General features: G+C 38.8%; 2 protein-coding genes across 2 annotated transcripts; both read left to right on the plus strand.

The window, feature by feature from the left end:
- Nucleotides 1-1786: 1786 nt before the first annotated feature.
- Nucleotides 1787-12975, plus strand: LOC144635472 (uncharacterized). Its single transcript, XM_078494573.1, has 12 exons — nucleotides 1787-2202; nucleotides 2336-2688; nucleotides 4887-5028; nucleotides 6336-6451; nucleotides 7179-7240; nucleotides 8161-8303; nucleotides 8814-9495; nucleotides 9915-10520; nucleotides 10816-10974; nucleotides 11366-11416; nucleotides 12339-12389; nucleotides 12935-12975. The coding sequence occupies exons 1-8, from the start codon at nucleotides 2115-2117 to the stop codon at nucleotides 10315-10317; spliced, it is 1989 nt and encodes a 662-aa protein (XP_078350699.1). The 5' UTR covers nucleotides 1787-2114; the 3' UTR covers nucleotides 10318-10520; nucleotides 10816-10974; nucleotides 11366-11416; nucleotides 12339-12389; nucleotides 12935-12975.
- A 2887-nt stretch (nucleotides 12976-15862) lies between these two features.
- On the plus strand, nucleotides 15863-21555 carry LOC144635650 (polycystin-1-like protein 2). Its single transcript, XM_078494732.1, has 4 exons — nucleotides 15863-16035; nucleotides 16592-17870; nucleotides 18658-18832; nucleotides 19496-21555. The coding sequence occupies exons 1-4, from the start codon at nucleotides 15863-15865 to the stop codon at nucleotides 21208-21210; spliced, it is 3342 nt and encodes a 1113-aa protein (XP_078350858.1). The 3' UTR covers nucleotides 21211-21555.
- The last annotated feature ends 205 nt before the right edge of the window (nucleotides 21556-21760 follow it).

The following is a 21760-nucleotide window of genomic DNA, read 5'->3' on the forward strand; positions in this document are numbered from 1 at the left end:
CAGTGAGCGTGCAAGTATTTACGGTACCATGTCTAGCGGAACAGGAACTATGAAAAATGAAGTGCTAATCTGAAGAATCGCCGGTTGAAGTAATATGTATATTTTTTTATCAATGACTATCTGTTATTGACATAATAAATATATTGAAGATACAACTATTTTTTCGTAGCTTATTATACACAGGTAGACATCATTCCTACCACATTTGCCATTTTAAATTCCAAATTTTATACACCATAGAAATAGATATAGATATTATTTGGTAGCTTATTATACGCAAGTGGACATTATTCCATATTTTCGGTTTTTTATTCAATATTTTATACACCATAGTCTTCTAAGACTGATGGGTGTCAATCAATTCTAGTTCAACCCTCCTAAGAGAAAAATAAATGACTGTTCAAAATAAAAAGAAAAGAAAATGAAAACTGAAATTTACAGGATGAAAAAATTTAGAAACCGAGTTGGAAACATATCTTGTCGATTAAAATGGTACGTGCGATCACATGCGTTAAATTTAGCAGGCTTTCAATATCTTCCCCCATTTAAAGTTCCTGTTATGAAAATGTTGCTATTCCGGTATCAAATCTCGTGATATCAAGCACGTCTTAAATAACATTTTATCCCCTTCCCCCCAGTTATCGGAAAATATGCATGACATTTCACAATTTTCGTCCCAGCAGGCGAAACTCGTTTTTTAAAGTTTTAGATAGAATTCAATTTTTCACGCCCTTATGATTGTTTATATTTTCTTTGAAGTTTATTTTTTGCTTTATTTTGATTTTCAAAATAAAAAAGGTAAATCCCACGACGAAAATACAAATTAGCAGAGACTCAAGAGTCTTTTCTCAGTTTGTTGGCGGGTCCTTACCTGATTAATTTCTCAGCTTGAAAACTATTCACGTCAATAATTAACGTGTCCTTTGTCTAAAGGGAAAAAAATCAAACATCAAAATTAAAATAAAAAATAGTGATATTTTCTATGGAATAAGATGTATAACACTTTGCGTGTTAAAAAATAAATAAGCCCGCTCAAAACTCAGAACTTAATAAATTGGACTAAACAAACTTGCAAGTTAACATCTTGGCGTCCAGGTTAATACTGTGAATTTTTTGAAACATCAAACTTGCGTCGGACCACCGCCAGAGTTTGAATTCATTTACTCTGTGGCACATATATGGTTATGAAATATAATTATGTACACAGAACACCCCGATTCTATTCACTCATCAAAAGAATACGTTTTCATTTACAAAGTAGGTCTGATAAACGGTTCAAATTTCGCAACGCTCAATTCTGTAAAAATCACCCAGACATCCGCCCGTTTGCCTTACTTGTTGACAATTTCTAATGGAAAAATTGATTAAAGTTGGGGTCTTTTTATATTGAACAGGTGTATTTTTTATGGCTTGTCTCGATCTTGAAGCGTTTAATTAAACAAAGAAAAGCCGTTCTAGCAGAAAAAGTTCTAATATTTCATTGCAGACTTTTATTTTATCGCCCTTTCATAGCTGCACTGATTTTATTTTCGCAATTTACAGTTTAAACGTATTTCTTGGTGACCTTTTCCAGTGTGGTTGTTTTAGCCCATTCTAAACCCATGCAGCTATTTAATAACATACCGTCGACAATCGCGAGTGAAGGACAATAGCCCCATCCTATCGCCAAACCTACAATCTATAGACTGGAGTGAAAGAAACTTGGAAATTAAAATTACGTCCTTTTATTAGATAACAGAAGCTCGTACCAACAAAGTTTCAAGCTCAAAAGGAAGCGCGGTTAAAAAGCTATGGTGGAAGGCGCAGCAATTTTGGCACGACAGGTGTTTACTAGCGCTCGTCGCTAACGATGCTGAATGACATTTAATTTGCTTTTGGCGATATTAAACGTTTTATATTACAAGAAGGCGTGCTTCTTTTCTCACGTGACGGCAAATGACGAGGTTTCCTTCTAACTTCGTCTTGCTTTTGACAACCGGAAGTGATTATCCACCAATTGGATATCTTGCATTGTAATTTTTCTTTTCTTTTATGGAAATAGCAAGACATCTCACCAGGTTTTTGCAGGCTGTGTGGGACTTCGAGATAACGACTTTAAACTTTAAAACTCTACGATGAAACTAGCTTTCCTTTGCAATTTTTTGGCGTCCTTCGTTTTAGCAAAAGTTCGACAGGAGCCAATGGAAATTCCAGAAATAATCGGTAAGAAGGCATTAAATCGAATCCTACGTTTTCCTATAACCCGAAAAGTGTCTACTTCAAATTTTGTGTAGTATATTTTAAGAGAAGTCATTTTAAGACATTATTCCTGTCCGTTTGATTTTTCTTTCTCCAGCCAATTGTAGATCTCCGCTGGGAATGCAAGCCGGCTCAATACCAGACAGTGATTTAAGCGCTTCATCGCCTTTTGGCGAGGATTACAGCACTTATGGAGCTCAATGGGCACGGCTTCACCTGAAACTGCCTCCCTACCACGGTTATCGCGCAAAACAAAGTTTACGAAGCGGCGGTTCCGCTAGAAACAAGACCTGGATCAGGATCGAGTTGCGTAACGAGACTATAATAACAGGAGTTTCTACGCAAGGATATGGCGACACGAGAGTGAAAGAGTGGGTCACTAAGTATACGTTGATGTATTCAGCTGGAAGCGGTTTTTTAAACTTCAGAGACACAAGCGGGAAAACTAAGGTAAGTAAATGCTTATTTATGGCTGTAGTTAAAGGCTTAGGATCGCATTGCCTGATTGTGGGTTTTTCTTCGTTAAGTATCTTTATTATCCAGTTATGGCACCAAAAATCGAACGAAGTATCGTTGACTTTTTAATTGTTGACATTAGTTCCCTGTGTTCTCTTATGGACTGTTATATAATGATAAGCCAATGTTCTAAGTTGATGATTTCGCTCTTAGTCTTTGGCATTTTGTCCTAGCATAAATAGGCTGCGATTAAAAACAATTCTTTGATTGTTGAATTCTTGTCATCCATCTTCGAGTAATCGAGAATGTCTACATTACTTAACGATTATGGTGTTTAAGTAAAAGATCTTTAGACTTACTTGATATTTAGGCCATGCTTTTGTTAGGTTTTTATTAAAACACGAGAGTTTTAACAGTTTACGTATATATTATGCACATTTTTCGTTTAATAATCACGCGTTTGTTAATAAAATTTAGAATTTTGCCGGTATATTCAAAGCGTGTTGAAAGGCCGGATAGCCAACTTTTTCTTATTACGTGAAAAGCTCAAAATTATACGACAGTATACTTTATTGAGCTTTTCTCTTTTCAAATGCAAATTTTATCAATTGTGTTTTAATCAGTACTCCCTGGCTCTTTTCTATTGAAATACAAATTTCAACAATTATGCTTTAACTTTGCAAAAAAAGAAAAATATATAAATGGGGAGTACCAAGAACATAGAAAATCCTCACTGGCAGTTTTAGGAAAGACTTATTCGACATCATGATTAACCTTTAATAGTGATAATTAAAGTATTATCTAGCGTGTTTCATAAACCTATGTTTGCAAACCATTTATTTGCACAATTTTTAATTTCCACTTTAATCGACGCCAGCCGGCGAGTTTCGGCTTAAATCATTTTGTCTCCTTTTTTGTTAAATATTATGAAGCAAGACAAAGCAACAAGATTCTGAAAAACTTGCTCTTTAATTGTCATTGTTTTTAACGCCGAATTCACAAAAATTGACACTTTACGAAATGGAGAAATCGAGGAAAAATTAATTTTTGTTTGTGGATTAATAGGACACAGATTCAGCTTGCTTCTGCCAATTATTTGAGCGTTTTAAAAAGATCAGTGATCAACGATGGTGTTTTGGAACATACAGGCTTGAGGAAGGCATTCGACTTTGGAGAAAACCCATCTATCATAAAACTAAACTACGTAGTTTTTTTACATCCAAAAGCTCAAGAAAAAACCCTTCATTTAAAAAGAACTTGAGGTAGACTTCTACAGCCGGAAGGTATGATGAGGCTACACCACCATATCCAACAATTTGCGCCAAGTATGGAGATGTATTCGCATGTGTCAAGCTTATCCTAAGTAAAACAAAAAACTATTAATAATCAGCTTGAAGTTGATAGCCTTGGCATTAACTAATGAGAACCGCTTTAATTCAGGGGTTCGAAACTAGGCGTAAGTTAGAGGAGAAAGTCAGATTGGCGAAACTACTACACAACCGGCTGAAACTTGTCCAACCAGAGCGTGAAAAATTCATATACTATTAGATAATATAAGTCAAAAAGACGCAAATAAATATTTGGGACCGCTGCAGAACGGTAATAACGTGTAACCCGGATGCATGGCCGCAGATGGCTTTTGACTGTAAAACTGGCAATGAAGACGACTACATTTTAAAGAAGGTTTTGAAGAACCTCGCCTCAGTTTTAAAACCCGAAAATGAGCAATAAATTTTCATTCTTACTCCGTTTTTTTTTTTTTTTTACCAAAAGTCGCCTTGAAAAAGACAGCCGCTCTCATCCCGTCGTTTCTAGCGCTATAATGAAAAAGAAGATAGACAAAACATTCTGGCCGATTGACTAGATGCATGCTGACAAATAATAACGGTGTTTTTTAATATAAAAATGTTGATCAAATAGTAACTACGCAACATTTAAGACACCCTTCTTCACCCACTTAACAATTGCAGTTTTGTCGAGTCCTCGATTTCAAAACCTCCCGATAACTCGAAACAAAAGTCATTTTGCGCGAATGTGTTTCACGGAGTCGAACATTGCAATTTTACTCCCGGTGTTTCGAGCCAGTTTAGAAAACGTGATCCACAAAAAGGATACGCATAGGAAGAAAATTGCAACAGTATTTTCTAATTGCTTTTCTCATCATCTCTTCTCATTCCATTTTTTGTTTAAAGAAATTCACCGGAAATAACGACAGTAATAGTGTTCAGCACCACGATGTTCCACTTCCGGTTATCACAACATCGGTTATGTTACTTCCGCTGGACTGGAACAATAATGTCGGCTTGCGAATGGAACTGTATGGATGCGCGCCGGGTAAGTACGAAACGTTTTCGATTCTTCTTACTTTACATGTTAAAACAAAAACAAACTAATAAAATTCAAAACAAACTTCTTGACATTACCCTTTTTGTGATAAAAATATTGCGGAAGGGAGATTGATTATTCAGGATGCGAGGACGTCGGTAATAAACATCGGCATTGACACAGGGAGCAGAGGAGTTCAGTTAAAACTAATTAATGAAACACTTCTTACCTCCTTTCCCAGTAGGCGCCTTATCTGCAAACCAAACTGCACTTCTTTGCGGCGGTTCATTGCTACCTAAGTCAACGAAACTGATGCGATCGTTCCGAGCGCCATTATTTTGAAAAATATCGACCGCTGACTGCTGTGCCTTTAGAGACCACGGTCACAACAGTCAGCGTTTTTGTTTTTCAAAATAATGGCGCTCGGAATGGTCGCATCGGTTTCTGTTCCTTTGAAGCAATGAACCGTCGCAAACAAATGCATTTTGGCTTGCAGATGAGGTGCTTACTCGGAAAATATACGCAAGAGTGCATTTCTGGAGGTAAGACGTGTTTTATTGATTATTTTTAACTGAATTTCCCTGCTCCCACTGCCATGTTTCCATCGCATTTTAAACAATCATACGGTTCAGTAGAAGGAGCCAAGTTATGGCTCCTGACAAAAGTTATTTCAGCAACGACGAACCCACAAAATTAATAAACTGAACTATATATAAAGCCACTGCAAAAAAATAAATTGTTCCGATCAACAGACCAAGGTCGAAGGTTGTGATGGTTGGCCACACGTTTTATATCAGCGTGACAGTGGCGTGACGAAACAGTTACCAGGCAAATAACTAAATCACGAGGTATACCATCGCTTATAGGTCAATAACAAGCGAACGGGATAATATAACTCCACATTTTTGAGAATAAATTATCAACATTCAACTTCTGTAAAAAGTCAGAAACGGGCGCCCGACCAAATGAAATCAGGGCCATTGTTGGTAAAAATGAATTTGTCCGAAGGATACGCACTGTAAACTTTTAAACTTTTAGCCGAGTAGACGGATGTATATTTTTAGGTAGTGCATTTAAACATTTTAGATTTTATATTTTATATTTTTACATTCTTATAGATTCTATTTTAGTTTTCTTTTATCTCTTATTTTAGTGGAACATCTGTAAACTAGCTATTCTAAGCTAAGCATGTTTCCCACTTTAAATTAAGTATTGTATTGTATTGACAAATGCGCCGCCTCAAGACAGTGGGAGACGTTACAATCATAGGTCGCTGTGTAGTTCCATGCTTATTTATCATATATTGACTTTCACAGGTTACTACTTTTTAGCGAGGCTCATAGTTATAGATCCTGATGCATTTTTTAGTCTTGCGTTCGCGAATGAATCAAGTGAAGATTATCAATCGTGGTCAGCTGACATTACAAAAGAGGTAAAGCGTTTTGTTTTTGTACCTAGTGGGTAATTTGACCATTTACTAGAGTATAAAATACTAGGTGGTTTGATTCTCCCACTAGACTGTCCACTGCGTCGCAGATCCCGTTTTGCGCTAGCGTCCAGTTCTCTCGCCGTTCTTTCCCCGATCAAAAAAAATACGTTAAAACTAAAGGGCTTTGAACAGTCTATTCTCCCTCTGGAAGGAATGCTACTACATCACACGTTTTTCTTAGCATTGGCACCCATTTATACATCTGAATTGCGCTGAAGATTTTTTTAGGTCTAATTGGGTAAAGCAAGACAACGGCAGGGGAACAATGGGCTGAAACACCGTCTTCTGGAACTGGTATCCATGGCCTGTAATTGCTAAAGGCTGCAGAACTGCAAGATTATGATTAACAAGATCATGTATGGACGGATTCTTTAAGATTTTATATCGCCGTTTACTCCATAGTTTTTGTTTCAGTCGATTGAGAGAATATATCAAACACTCGAGACAGTATTTCATCGGCTATCCAAACACCTCGAATTTCATCAAAAATATTCCGCAGCGCGTCGTATTTTCAACTCTCTTCTCGGTGTTTGGATATCCTGATGAAACACTGTCTCTCGTGTTTGAATAAAGCACTCTGACGCTTCACTTGCCTGCTTGTGTGGCCCAACACTTATTTTGGGAAGTCATTTCACCCTAAAACGAAACGACCATTGTATTTTTCCTGCAGATCACTGAACACCTTATTGGAAATGTTCCAGGTTTCCTTCGTGTAAAATTGAGACGTTTTTTGTAAGTATTCCTTATTTTTAACTCACTAAAATAGGTCTGTAGTAGCTTAAAGTTGTATTTTTTTTGTACGAATTAAAGCGATTTGTGATTGCTCATCGACACATTTGCCAGCTCTAGGGTTTGAACTACTTTGTGATTCAGTAGTAAGTGGATATCATACAGCATAGAGCGGTTTTCACTTGAGTGTCGAAAGTTAATTGCGTTTATAACGGAAAGCAAAAATATATATACGTCGAGCTCGTGGGACCCCCGGGGGAAAATGTGGGGGGCCAAAAAAAGCTTTGGTTTTGCATTGCTACGCTTACTGATTGGCTTAAAAATTTCAATAAAAAGCGCCACTTAGAAATCTCAGCCAATCAGAACTAAGAACCAAAACCAATAGTGTCTCGCTCGCGCACTGGGTAAGGGGGTTTCCCGCGCTTCGTGCCGGCTACATGTACCGGACGGATGACGACAAAACAAACACTAAAATTTGTTTCGACTTTTGATTAGTTCACTAGATTGTCTGTGATCATTGTGATTGGCCAGAGTAATTACTTTGGTTTTGGTTTTACGACACTCAATTGAAAACTGCTCTATTAAAAATTAAGTGTGTATTGAAGAGAAAACCGTTTTATAACGGAAAGCAAAAATATAGGGTTTTTGGGGGTTTGTGGTATATAAAAAAATCGCTGGACAATGAGAAATAAAGTTTAAAGTAGAAGAACCGTCACCCTCAGAACCAACGAATACTTCGACAAATAATAATATAATATAATAAATTAGAGCGACCCATCCAACCCTTTTTTTTTTTTTTGTCGGGGGAGGGGGGGGGGGGTAGGTAGGGAATCGGAATCGAAAATCTATTTCCGTCTTCCGGAATTTTTTAAGTTGAAATTCAGCTTTCCAAAATACTGATGATTTTCTGTTTGTTGTATCAGGCTGGGTAGTGATTCAGACAGAGCATCAGTGGCAGCCGAGGTGGAGATACATTGTATTAAAGAAGCCGCTCACTTTGTTGCTAGTAAATTTGTCGTACCGACGGACAGCTTCTTCCAAACAAATGTCAACTTTTTGTTTCCAGGTAAGAAAAGTGAAGCATTTCAACATACGTTATTTCTCACAGACTAAAATAATTCGTGATTGTTTAAAGTCTTTAAGAGCTTTTAAAAGTCGTCATCACCTATTTTTATTTCTTTTGACGGTTAAAACAATGGATTCCTAGATGAATGAACTTATGCTCTTACTAGCCTTCCTGTAAAGTACTGTATTACGCGGAAACGGTACGACATTTTACGATCGCCATTGACAATTATTGTTTTGGATATTTGTGACCCTCCACGGGAAAACAGGGAAAAAGGTGATGGGAGTCGTTACATTTAAACATGCATTTTGAGTGCAAAACATTTCATCCCCGGCTGATCAAATAATTTTGTACTTTTTGGAACATCATTGCCACAACAGAGTCATTCGGGTTCAATTTAGTTTAAAGATGAGCTAAGATACTGCTGGCCTATAACATATTTGTCTTTTCTTTATTCGGCCGGGAAAGAAGAAAGTATGGTATGATTCGAAGTAACAATTTTTTTTTCAGGAAAGTCCGGTTGTTTCGCTCCCGATATTGATATACTTATAAACGGAACTAAAGCTTTAGCAAGGAAAGTCTTAACAACATCGCGTCTGACGCTCCATGCAGAAGTAACCTTCTGCAATTCCTTGGCAAAGTCGATCCAGTCTTCATTGTGGGAGCAATCCATAATGGTGGGAGAAACTCTTTTGCCATTTCAAGAAACAAGCTATGGGACAGAGCATGTCTTAGACCCTCGTATTAACTGCACGGATTGCTATCCTGTAAATTTATATCTGCGGTTTACTGCTTATCTCAAGCAACCCGAGGGGAGAACACTAGAGAGCTTTGTACTTCTGAAAGTTGACCAACCAGAACTGGTTGCGAAGATAAGAGGGCCAAAGGAAGCTGATAAAGGAATTGGCGAGATAGCTTTGGACGCGTCCGAGTCACATGACCCTGACAGTTTTGCTGAAGGAACGTTGAGCTTCACGTGGTCCTGCAACAGTAGCCGGAAAGGTGACGTGCTTTTTAAAGAAACATGCCAATACGGAAGGATGACTTCAAATGGGAAAATTCTCTTTGTTAATGTTAACAGACTGACGTCTAAACACAGTTATTTCTTTGAACTTGAGGTGTCGAAAGGAAAGCGAAAAAAGATAGCGGCTCACGTCTTAAAAGTCCATCCGTCCGTAAACTTCACTTTTAGGTGAGTAAAACGGGATACATTTAAGCGTCGCCTTAAACTTTTTGTCATAGTTCGCAGAGAAATGTCTTTGGTTAGCTCAAGATTACTTGTTCGAGATGCATTTCCTTGTAAAATTATAAAAAAGAAACATTTCCTCTTCCAATTATTTGTGGTGATGGTGTTTATTCCTATTAGAATGACGTCAACCCACCCTGCCATTTAATCAGGCAAACCCGAATTGGGATCGAATTAAATAGATTTTGGCAAAATACTGACCGAATAGAGACAAAAGGTGGTAGGAAAGGATATAACGCAGATTACCAGAACTGAGAGAAAACCATACAGAGGGACCATCAGAACTTTAAAAAAGCCTCTTACTGTTACCTCAAACCTCAAACCCTAGCTAAAAAGTGTACCTTCCTTTTTCTTTCTTACCACAGATGTCGTTCTAATTGTGGAAAGAAAAATAAAATTATTCAGTCCAAAACGATGAGGCTCGAGCCCAAATGTGAGGGTAAACTGTGCAATGATATCATCAGCACAAAATGGAGTATCCACGCACTAAATTCCAGCAGCAGTGAGTGGAAAACAGGAAGCAGCTTCGTTGTAAAGGATTTCTCTCCATATGCTGTTCGGTCATCAACAAGAAATCCTGTTTACAAAATAAAGGCCGTGATCAGAATTCAAACGAAAAATGATATCATTAAGGAACACTACGAAGATGAAAATTGTTCTGAATTCTCCGCCATTAATCGCAGAAGGCAACAGTGGGTGTTTTGTGACGCCAAGCGAAGGTTTCGCCGTAGAGACCATTTTCAATATCACCTGTGTTGGCTGGCATGACGAGGACAAGCCTTTAACTTACGAATTTCGTTACAATACCAGCGTTGGCTTGGTTATCAATTATCCAAACGCGAGGATTGGGATGAACACGCTGTCTACAAACCTTCCTCGTGGGGAGTGAGGAAGACGATTTCGCGTTAAGAGTGGATGTATACATTAAAGATTCCCTGGGAGATTCAACCATCAGCAGAGTTGCAGTTAAGGTAGGCCAGGAACGCTAAAAACGCATGCATATTCGGCCGTGCCATTATAAAAACCTGTTATGAAATTATCTCCGTGATTATGACAAAATGAAGAAATAGAAGAATGAAGTAGATGTTCTGTTGTCGTAAAAACTTTCGGAACTTGATAGTTAGAATGTGAAAGCAAAAACTTTTCTTGGAGGAGTCGCTGGCTGTGTGAGCCAGCAGCTGTACAGTTTTCGGTTAGAGCATCTGAATATTCTGGTTAAAGCCATTTGCATCTTTTTTGTGCATTGTTTTTTTTTGTCTCTCTCAGGTGAAAGACAACTATTCTGAAGACGTAGTCAAAACTTTGGAAAAGATTGCCAACAAACGCGATAACAAGTTCTCTCGTTATATTGACGGAAATGAATACGCAAAAGCGAGTGACGTGGCTATCTCGGTACTTTCACTTGTGGACTCAAGTAAATCTCAGGTTAGTCGGCAGTTGTTGAGTTTATCCCTAACATGATGGCGTCACATGTTATTAATGGAGCTTCTAATAATGTCACGTGATTGCCACTTCAAGTTACACAGTGAAACATCACCCATGTAAGAGGTTCTCGTCATATAATGGTAGAAAAGCCTGCAACAACTTTACCAAAATAGCAAATTTTACTATACCTCGGTCATGAATTGCATTTAACAAAAAATTAAAACCGCCATAGATTGATAAATCGACTAAATGACAGTGGAGACATAAACACTTTCTTATTAGTCACTTCAGAATTAATATTAACACGAATTTAACAGTACGATAGTTAGCTAACCTGAGTTATGTACAAAATCTTCCTGAGACCATATGTACTTCACAACATCTTTTCCAGATACGGCGTCCTCAGGCAATAAACGGAACGGACAAACCACCAAAAGCCAAAGTAATGATCCCTCATTAACATGCTAATAATAATAGATAATATTAATAATAATTAAATAATAATATACTAGTAATAATAATAATAACAATAACAATAACAATAACAATGTTAACAATAACAAAAACAAAAACAAAGCTTTATTGACCTCAAATACCAAAAGTGAAATATCGATGACTTAATAAACTCTGGTGGTGACGTCCATTAGTCATTTACTCTCTTATCGTTTCATATTTAAAGCGTTTTTAAATGTATCACCTCCTCCTCCGGTTTCCAACCTATCACCTGCAGTGAATGGCGGACACACTTTGAACGTTAGCTAAATTTTTATTGGCCACTTCAGAATTAATATTACCATGAATTTAACAGTATGGTAGGGCGAGTAGACTTCCAAGATACCTGAATTATGTACAAAATCTTCCTGAGACCTTATGTACTATACAACATCTTTTCCAGATACAGCGTCCTCAGGCAATAAACGGAACGGACAAACCACCAAAAGCCAAAGTAATGATCCCTCATTAACATGCCAATGATAATAATAATTATAACAGTAATAATAAAAATAAAAATAACAATAAAAGTAATAATAATAATAACAAAAACAATAACAATAACAATCACAACTGTTGACAATAACAAAAACAATAGCAGAAGATTCATTGACCTCAAATACCAAAAGTGAAATTTCGGTGACTTAATGAACTCTGGTGGTGACTTCCTTTAGTCATTTTCTCTCTTAACGTTTCATATTTTAGTGTTTTAGATGATCACCTCCTCCTCCGTTTTCCAACCATCACCGAGTGAATGGCGGGCACACTTTCAACGTAGCTAAATGTATAAATGACTGCTATGATAAAACTATCTCTTAGAAGTTTGCCAGGAAGCAGTAGAAAAAATTCTTATTTTGATGTTATCTTATCAGGGAAAAGACGACAATAGCAAATATTCCATTTCAAAGGAGAAAGCCCGAAAGGTAAGTTTAATTATAGAGAAAGCTTATTTAAATAAGCATGCAATGTCACATTCCGTGAATGAGCTTTACGTTCATGCCTATTTCGTCCTTAGCGGCAAGTAGGCATAGTTGTACACATTAATGGTTTATATTTTGCCTTCAAAAGAAACATTAGACTTTCGTTTCAACCCTCGGAGGCGATAGCAGATCACGTTCTACTAGGGCCAGAAGTTTATGGTTGTTTGGAGATATGTAGTCACATAAGATTTAAATTAATACTCCGCTGCAGTTGAATCAGTTGTTCCAAAATAGTTGGCCTAGCACTGGTATACACTGAATTGATGTAAATCTGATATATTTCCTTTTGAGGATAAAAGCGAATCTAGATAAATGTAATTTGGCCAGCTGAGAATCACAAGTCTCAACAAGCGTTAGGTTGCGCAACCTGAAAGGTGGTTCTATCATCGAAAAGCCGGAGAGAAAATGTGATTTCGGGGAAAGTTTGTACTTCTAATTCGTTTTAGTACAAGGTGCATCCCATAATTTCCTTCTTCAATTATGTTTAGTTGAAGGACAACATCATTGACGAATTGGGTAGAATAAAAAGGTACAGCAAAGAACTAATGACAAAAGTAACCACAGCGGTAGCCATGGCAACCAAAGATAGGGACGAAATATCGCAAGAAACACAGGTAATGTAGTCTCACGTTAATAATTATTTTGCATAACAAAAACTTAGATCCTCTCTATACGAGAAGAACATCTTGAAATGGTTAGGATTGTTTGTCCTGGCCAAGTTATGTCATCTTTGGCAATAATTTTTTAGCATAATATGTCCAGGTATAAGATACGAGAGTCGTCGTTTTCCCCCTATTGTTTTTTTTTTTTTTCCGTGACAAAACATGCCTTCCGTTACAAAAGTTACTTTGTATTCAGGAAAAAGCCCTGGAACGACTGGACGAAGTGACAGATTTCCTTTCCCAACTAATGGCCAATAAGACTGAAGATGCCAGCACTATGTCACGAGTTAGTTCCACTCTGCTTCTTGGGCTCGGCAACATTTTGAATATCTCTTCACAAGATGCTAGTTGGGTTTCGGTGCAAACGGCTTGGTATAAAGTCGACAAGAAAAAGGTACTACATGTACGAGAATTTCGCAAGTGCCCTTGCTTTGATTGATTAAACACATGAATATGTGTAATTCAGTCAGTGTCGTGCTAGTGGCATTAATAATTGTAAATAAACTACACGCCAGTGCATTCATTTACACTGCACGGCATCGTTTTACACTGTTCTTCATTCCCTGCCCTGCACTACACTTTGCAGCAATGTTGTTCTCTACTTAGCAATAGACTTCACTGCAGCGTACTCATTGGATTGCACAACACTGTACTGCATTGTACACCTGACACCACATCACACTTTACTGCACCCTGTCGCACCCCACTTCAATACACTGCACTTCTTCTTATCGCACCGTGCCTCACTGCGCTTCACTCCAATGCACTATATCGCACTCGTCTGCCCAGAATTGCATCATAATACACTGCACTACACTTAGTCACATACGTAATCATTTCCAGAAATTCGCCTAATGTGTTTTTTTTTTTGCATTTCTTTCACAGAGCAAAGAAATTGCCCAGAAAGCTCTTAAAACGATCTGGAAACTGCGAGACTGCCTCGTTGTCAGTGAAGGTGAAGACGAACCAATAGTCATTTCTAGCCGGCATCTAACAATGGTCTTGTACAGGCAGGACAACTTGAAAAATGAAACCATGATTGGAGGCGAAAAGATGAAATTCACCCTACCGTCGTACAAAGGGCTGTTACGTGATCTAGGAGAAGACGAATCTGAAATCACTTCTAAGATCGTCTTATTCAAGGGTAATCCTTACACGTGGCACAAGACTGCATTTAAAGGTGAACGTTGCTAACAAATAAATGATTAGATATCGAAAACACGTAGTGGTATTACCTATTTAAGCAAACAAACAAACGAAGGAATGAACGGTGGAATGAACAAGCGAGAGAAAACAAATGAACCAATGCAAATAAAGTATGCAATGTGTACAAAACAATAATCGAACCGAACGACCAACAAACGGACAAGACAACAGACAAAGAAGCAAATAAACAATCATAAAAGTACTTCTTATAACGATAATGATAGGTATTGCTCCATTTAGATCATGGATTTAATATTCTATTTTTGTTTTTAGTTACGTCGTGGGTTGTTGACGTGGTCCTTCAAACAGAGGAAAAAAGGAATTTAAACGTCTCTGACTTAAGAAAGCCAGTTCATTTGTACATTCCTCAGAATTCTGAGAATGGTTCACCAGCTGATGTGAAGAAAAATACTGTCCGATATTTTGTCAAACCAAGCTATGACGTCAACGAGACCAAGCTCATACAGTATCATAAAATAACCATACAACACGAGCGAGATGTGGTGTTTGTGAAGTTGCAACCCGAGGCATATGCCACACCACTGCGCGTGTATGTGAGCTTCTCTGACTACCCAACACCAACGGAACACAACTATTCCACTGTAATACCGTGCAAGATTGGAGAGAGGAAATGCCACAAAGATCCCTATGTGTTTTCGTTGAACGCGTCTGATACAGGGAACACTGGAGTTCATTACATTGGCATACATTTTTACGTAAATATTACGAATGATTTATATGTTTCATGGGGAAGGGAAAATGATCAGCATGAATGGTTCCATCCAGGAACGGACAAGACGATCCTCGGGCTGTGACGGTGGTAGTAGAAGGCGGAAGCGTTCTTGTATTGGTGTGAAAGACCCTCCTCCTCCCCCAACCCCCGCTCCAATCGTTCTCAAATCGAAATACAATGCAAGCACTGATTTAAATTATACCTTGTCTGTAACCATCGGAAGTTGTTTGTACTGGTCTGAAGTCAAAGAACAGTGGACCGACGAAGGATGTAAGGTAAGACGAATTGTTTTTATTTCAACATGTTTACGTATACGACTGCGCATACGTTTCCATGACCTATTTGTATAGCTATTTGGTCGGAAAGCTTGCATATCGCTTTGACCGTTTTGTTAAGACTATTGCATATCTCTCTGATCGGAATTGAATTTGAAAATGTTGTTATTTTAGAAGTGAAGACTGCTCTAGCGCAGGCATCTCGCTACTTTATCGTTCACTTATCCCAAAATAGGTGGTTCTGGGGACTATAATGTTTCCTACCTTGCACATAACAGATAGATATGTGCCTTGTATAAGGATGCATTTTAATTTTCGTTCTCGTTTTGCCTGTATTGACATCTTTATCATCTTTCTATAAGGCAGTGAGAGGAAATGAAGGTGCTCCTTATAATAATGATGATGATGACGACGATGTCATGTTTTCTTCTTTCTAGGTTGCACCAGAAGTAGTTATCTGGAAGTATTCATTGTCTTTGCAACCATTTATCCGCTTTTGGTGGAGATTTCTTCGTGGAGCCAAACAAAATCGAATTCCGGATGGTCTTTAGTAAGTTTGGTGATCTTGGAAAAACAAAGAACGTTGTTGTCCTAGCAACAGTCTGCACCATGCTTTTGGTCTACATTATCGGCCTCATGTTCACTCGACGAGCGGACAGACGAGATAAGCAGAAGGTTGGTAATCATAGAAGCCTTCATTGTAATGTTGTCAAGTGATAGGCTATATTTATAACTAATGCGTATAGGTACACGATAGGCTGGGACGCCTTGTGGATAAACCATCACATTACAACTGCCACTCTAACCCGTTTTTTCCTCTCCCGTACTCGACGTGCCGGTCTATGAACTAATCAAATATCTCATGATTATGAGGGTCCAATATTGTAAATGATTTTTTCTTCTGATAAAAACAGAAATTCGAAAATGATTTAAAACAAATATAAACAAGGGCTTACGAGCCAAGAGAGAGGTAAAACACTGGATTATATTTATTCATTCTTTCGTTTTCTCCCTCAGTTCGTCCGCTGCTCACCTTTTTTCGTTCTTTCAGTTCGTTCAGTTCGTTCGTTCGTTCGTTCGTTCGTTCGCTCGCTCGCTCTTTGGGTTAGACGGACGGTCGCTCGCCATCAGGAGGTCGTTTATTGGTTCGTCTTTTTGTTCTTTTGTTTGTTTGTTTTCTCTTCGTTACGTTCGCTCATTTTATTAATTCTATTACTTACTAACTTGTTGATTGATTGATTTGTTTGTTTTTTTATTTACTTATCTTAGGCCATTAGCAAATGTTTATCTTCCCGAGGGCGACGAGAAAGGACAGCACCATTATCGTATCTCCATTCAGACGGGAGTGTGGGTAGGAAGCGGTACCACGGCCAACGTTGGAATAATAATCTACGGCGAGGACTGCCACAGCGACCAAATCATACTTAACGACTTAGTTAGCAACAAGAAGTTCTTCGCTCGAGGGAGTGTGAATACATTCACTGTGTCTCTGCCCAAGAGCCTGGGGCCACTGTATAAAATCAAGGTGTGGCACGATAATAGCGGAAAGAGTCCCGGATGGTTCTTACGAGAGTTTGTGATAACGGAATTGAGATCGCAAGAACAGTGGCACTTTATCGCAAATAGATGGCTAGCGGTTGAAAAAGGTGGAGGAGAGGTGGAAATCCAACTGAAAATTTCAAACAAAAAAGAAATATCCAAGTTTAAAAACCTATTTTACTCGAGAGTTTCTAAGCGATTGGCCGACGGGCATTTGTGGATTTCCGTGGTTGCTAGACCACCCCAGAGCTTGTTTACTCGAACACAACGTTTTTCATGTTGCATGTCAGTGTTTTTCCTAGCCATGATTACAAATGCTATGTTTTACGACTTCGGCGAGGAAACCCAAGACACCTTTCAGGTTGGCCCGTTGACTATGAGCTGGACGCAGGTGAAGATTGGAATTCAAAGTGCCATGATCGCATTGCCTGTAAATGTGTTCATTGTAACTGTTTTTCGAAACGTGAAAGCAAAGAAGAAGCGTCAAGAAAACAACAAAATAGAGGACGAAAATTCATCAAAAGGCCTTTCGCACTATTTTTTGTATATCGCGTGGATTCTATGCATTATTGCAATTCTGTCTTCAGCGTTTTTCACTGTACTCTATAGCATGGAATGGGGAGCGAAGATCTCCAGTGAATGGCTGACTTCAATTCTCGTCTCCTTTTTTCAAGACGTCATCATCCTGCAACCCATTCAAGTTGTATTAATTGCCTCCATGTTGTCAATCTTAATTAGAAGACCAGACAAACACGACCCTGTGCATGGATTACCTCGTCGCAAGAATCCGTGCGAAGAAGATTCTAAAGTACAGCCACCCGAGGAGACGGTATTGAAAACATCGCGAACTTTCAGGAAGAAACTTCAAAAGATGTTCCGTTCTGTCTTGGATATGAGCACGTTTTTGGTATTTATCCTGTTACTGTTTATTGTGTGCTATGGAAACAGGGAAACCTCAAGGTATCATCTTACAAAATCACTGAAGGATATCTTCGTTAAATTTGATAAGGTAAGTGTTTAATTGTACAGATCGGTCATCCTTCCCACTCGCCCGCCCGCCCGCTCGCCCGACAGCCAGCTAGTGATTTAGTCAGACAGTCAGTCGGTCGACAATGGGTCGGTCGACCTGGTCGTTAGGCCGGTCGATCAGTCAGTCAGCCGGCAGGCCGGTCTGCGGCTATTCGATCGGCAAGGCGATCGATGGTCGGACTGCAGTCATCAACTTTTTCAAAAAGGCAAGATTGTATAATCTTTATAAAACGAATGGCGTAAGATGCCTTTTAACCTTATTAGCTTTTAGGCCTAGAAGTTCAAGTTAATAACATGATGTTAGAGATATTTCACCATTCAGGGATCTTAGCTAGTACTTCACCTTCACACGTGTGCCCAGTCTTAGACAGTGTTCGTTCGTTCGTTCGTTCGTTTTTTTTGTTTTCTTATTCAATTTCTTAAGATCCAGTTGGAATGAAGTACATTTGCTTTAAATATCTATCGAAGTTGAAACTAATAAGAGTATTGCCGTATCCCCGTAGTTGTTGCGACAATAGGGACCTTCGGATCGAGTACGAGTACGACTTTTGAATTTCGTTCCATATAGGTTGTCAGAGTCCTCAAGCCTTCCTTTTGCAGACCAGTTAAAAAGGAGACTTTTCGTACGAGATTCTTGGGAAATATGATAATCGAAAGCATAAGCACTAGGTTTGAAAAGTCGTACTCGTTCTCAATCTCGTACATCTACTCCAATCTGAAGGTCCCTGATATTCTCATGTCAACGTCGTGTTGTCTTCATCGCACAGCGAGTGAACACTACCACGACGTTCTGGAACTGGACCCGTGAAAAGCTCGTGCCAGGCATCTTTCTCTCTAAGTGGCACAATGGAGAGCAAGTCGAGTTAGACGAAGGCTTCATAAGTAGTGGATATCCTTTTCTCGTGGGCATGCCCAGACTGCGCCAGATCAGAGTACAAACAGGTGAGGCTAAGATATCTATGCAATATATTCATTAGCTTTGCTAAATATAAAAAAAGAATAGCTCATAATTCTGTATGACAAGCTCAGATCAATGCTTCTGCAAAAGGGCTTTGATCTCGGATCAATCCTGCAACTGATATCTCCAACGGTAAGGGCCTGGTAATGTTAAAAAAAGTTATATTACCGTCTATACGGAGCGGTAAAAATTTACATGAGAAATCACAAAAGTTGCTCAAGGGCAGAGTAACTCTGGGTGTAGAGATACTAGGATTGGAGGTAGTATCTTGCATTACTCTGGGAGCAAGGTAATATTCCGTTTTTAACCAATTCCCCGTACATACCCATATGCAACCATTCCCGCCTGTAAGTCTCGCACTCTCGTAAATGACCATGTAACCAGCTATTGGTATATTCTTTTTCTAACCCTGCCACTACAATTTGTAAGCCTTTCCTTTACATAACCACACTGTTAAGGTCAAAAGGCCTATGCAGTTTAATAAAATCGTAGGTGTTTGGCGATACTCAATTTGAGCGTTTTAGTATTAAAGTATTCTCTTCGCGTTACTTGTTCATTACACACTTACCATTCCCGGTTATACGATTCTTCTTATATAAGCTCTCCTGTTTGTATAATTCCCGAATAATAGAGTTCTTGCTTTGCAGTTCCATGTCAGGTCGATGATTACATTACAGTGAAGCGATGCTTGCCATATTACAGTTCCCAATTGGAGGATAAGTCTGCTTATAATCTTCGTGATTGGACACCAATCGCTAACATCACTGAATTCAAGGCTTCATTTAAGCTGGATGACTTGTGCCCTAGACCATGGAGGTACCGGACAGCAAAGACTTTAGAAACGCTTTCTTTTCAGGGCCTTTACGCCAACTACGATGGTGGGGGTTACGTTGCCGATCTTGGGTATAACGCTGAATCAGCACTTGGAGTCATAGACGATTTAGAAACCAATCGCTGGATTGACGACAGAACTTTTGCCGTTTTTATTGAGTTCACAGTTTATGAGCCTTCAAGCACACTATTTAGCGCGGGAAAGTACCTCTACGAGAGGTTCCCAACGGGAGGTACCAAAACGACTGGCACAATTGATACTTTGATGATTTATTATCCATCAGATCCCAGTTTTAGGTCTTTATACCTAGGCTGTCAACTCCTTTTGATTTTCTTAATATTCGGATTATTTGTCATGGAGATGGTAAAACTTTATTTCCAAGGATGCAGGTATTTTACTCATTTTTGGAACTTAGTGGATATTGTCCAAATAAGCTGTGCCGCGGCCGCCATGGTTTCGTATTTCTTCAAGGCAAGGTATACGAGCGATTTTGTGCGGCGAGTAAGAAGGAACCCATTCGACACTTCGAGCTCGGATTATATCGTGCAGTGGTGCAATCTCGAAACATGGCTGCTGTCGTTTGTGATTTTCCTAGTGACAGTAAAAATGCTGAGGTTGCTGAAATTTAACGATCACATCTGCCATTTTACACACACGGTCAAATCAGCCGTAAGGCATTTAGTTTCTTATTCTTTGGTTTTCACAGCTACACTCGTGGCCTACACCCAGCTGGGAACACTTCTATTCGGAAGCAACGTGTCGTCATATTCCAACTTAGCACATTCTCTAAGGATGCTCCTGGAAAGGCTTCTGGGTAATAACATGTACACAAAAGAGCTGAAAGCAGTGAATGACGTCATGGGTCAGTTGTTTACGTTAGCGTACTCGTTCTCCATTGGAATGATACTAATCAATATGTTTTTGAGCATTCTTAACAGTTCTTACAGCGAGATAAGGCTTATGAAACAAGGCCGCTTCCCTGACGCTGAGCTAGCTCAGTTTTCGTGGCGATATTTCATCGAAAAATGCCAAACATTTTGGCGCGACACCAAAAGTTCACTTAAAAAGCCAAAGAAGGTGGGAAAACCACGCCTTAAGAGAAAAAAGGCAAAGTACTTTAGCGTTCCTAACTTGGACGTTTTAGAAGAATCAGACAAGTTCTTTTGTACGAAGTATGACGAACTAAAATCGGCCGAAGACTTGAGATGTCTTTCTTCCAAAGAAATGCGATTTGAAAAAGCAACTTTTGAAGAACTCGACGACATCGACTTTGCGGACGAATACTCTTCGCTAAGAGATGTGCGGAAAACTCTGTTCCAAATAGGAACGACTTTCTTTCTAACTGAAAATCAGTGGAGCTCAGGAAGTCTCAGCGACGATGATAGGGATGATGCGAGTTCATTGAGGAGCGAGTGGAGTTATGGGAAGGAAAGTTGTAAGATGCAGAGCTTGTTCAGCCTCAACATGATAGAATCCGGATCCTTGGAAGACGATCTAGATGACTTAGTAAAAGGGTCTATGATTGTGTAATGTGTATATGCTTTTCATTCTTTCTATTAATTTTCAAAAGGGTAGAGCACCTCATAAGGTAACAAGGTTGTTAGTCAACTATCTTTAAAATGAATAAATGATAATTAAAGCTTGCAATTGTTAGGCAATAAGGCCACCGAGACCATGTGATAGCGGGAGATAAGAAGGTCTTTTTCGTCGGCCTCTGTTTATAAGCCTTTTCATCTTTCTCATGGATGGAGTTAAAATGGTTATTCCTTTTTTTTGACGGAGTTAGACACTAGTGAGACAGTTTTCATACGACAAGAGGGATTATGATTAACACGGTGAAGTACAAAGCAAAAATAAGTGCGAATTGCGTCTTGAACTTGTGTTTGTATTAGGTATAATCCATTCTCGTCCCCAGAGCCGCTTGTCCCTCTTAGCCGGCGGAGTCTGGGACACGAAGAGCAAGTGGCTTTGAGGACACATGATCTGATTGGCTAGACTTTTAACAAAGATAATTTTTAATCTAGCCAATCATATAAACCTTTTTAAAATGCCTTACAACAAAGGTTTTTTAAAACTGTTT

Source organism: Oculina patagonica, chromosome 13 (assembly GCF_052425735.1).
Source record: "Oculina patagonica isolate OP01 chromosome 13, crgOcupat, whole genome shotgun sequence".
Taxonomy (NCBI): domain Eukaryota; kingdom Metazoa; phylum Cnidaria; class Anthozoa; order Scleractinia; family Oculinidae; genus Oculina; species Oculina patagonica.

Bases quoted from the DNA above. Each gene is read 5' to 3' on its own strand.
- LOC144635472 (XM_078494573.1), top strand. From the start codon at position 2,115: ATGAAACTAGCTTTCCTTTGCAATTTTTTGGCGTCCTTCGTTTTAGCA. The intron at 2,203-2,335 runs GTAAGAAGGCAT...TTCTTTCTCCAG, and splicing joins GGAAATTCCAGAAATAATCG to CCAATTGTAGATCTCCGCTG. The intron at 7,241-8,160 runs GTAAGTATTCCT...TTGTTGTATCAG, and splicing joins GTAAAATTGAGACGTTTTTT to GCTGGGTAGTGATTCAGACA.
- LOC144635650 (XM_078494732.1), top strand. From the start codon at position 15,863: ATGGTCTTTAGTAAGTTTGGTGATCTTGGAAAAACAAAGAACGTTGTT. The intron at 16,036-16,591 runs GTGATAGGCTAT...TACTTATCTTAG, and splicing joins CTTCATTGTAATGTTGTCAA to GCCATTAGCAAATGTTTATC. The intron at 17,871-18,657 runs GTAAGTGTTTAA...TTCATCGCACAG, and splicing joins TCTTCGTTAAATTTGATAAG to CGAGTGAACACTACCACGAC.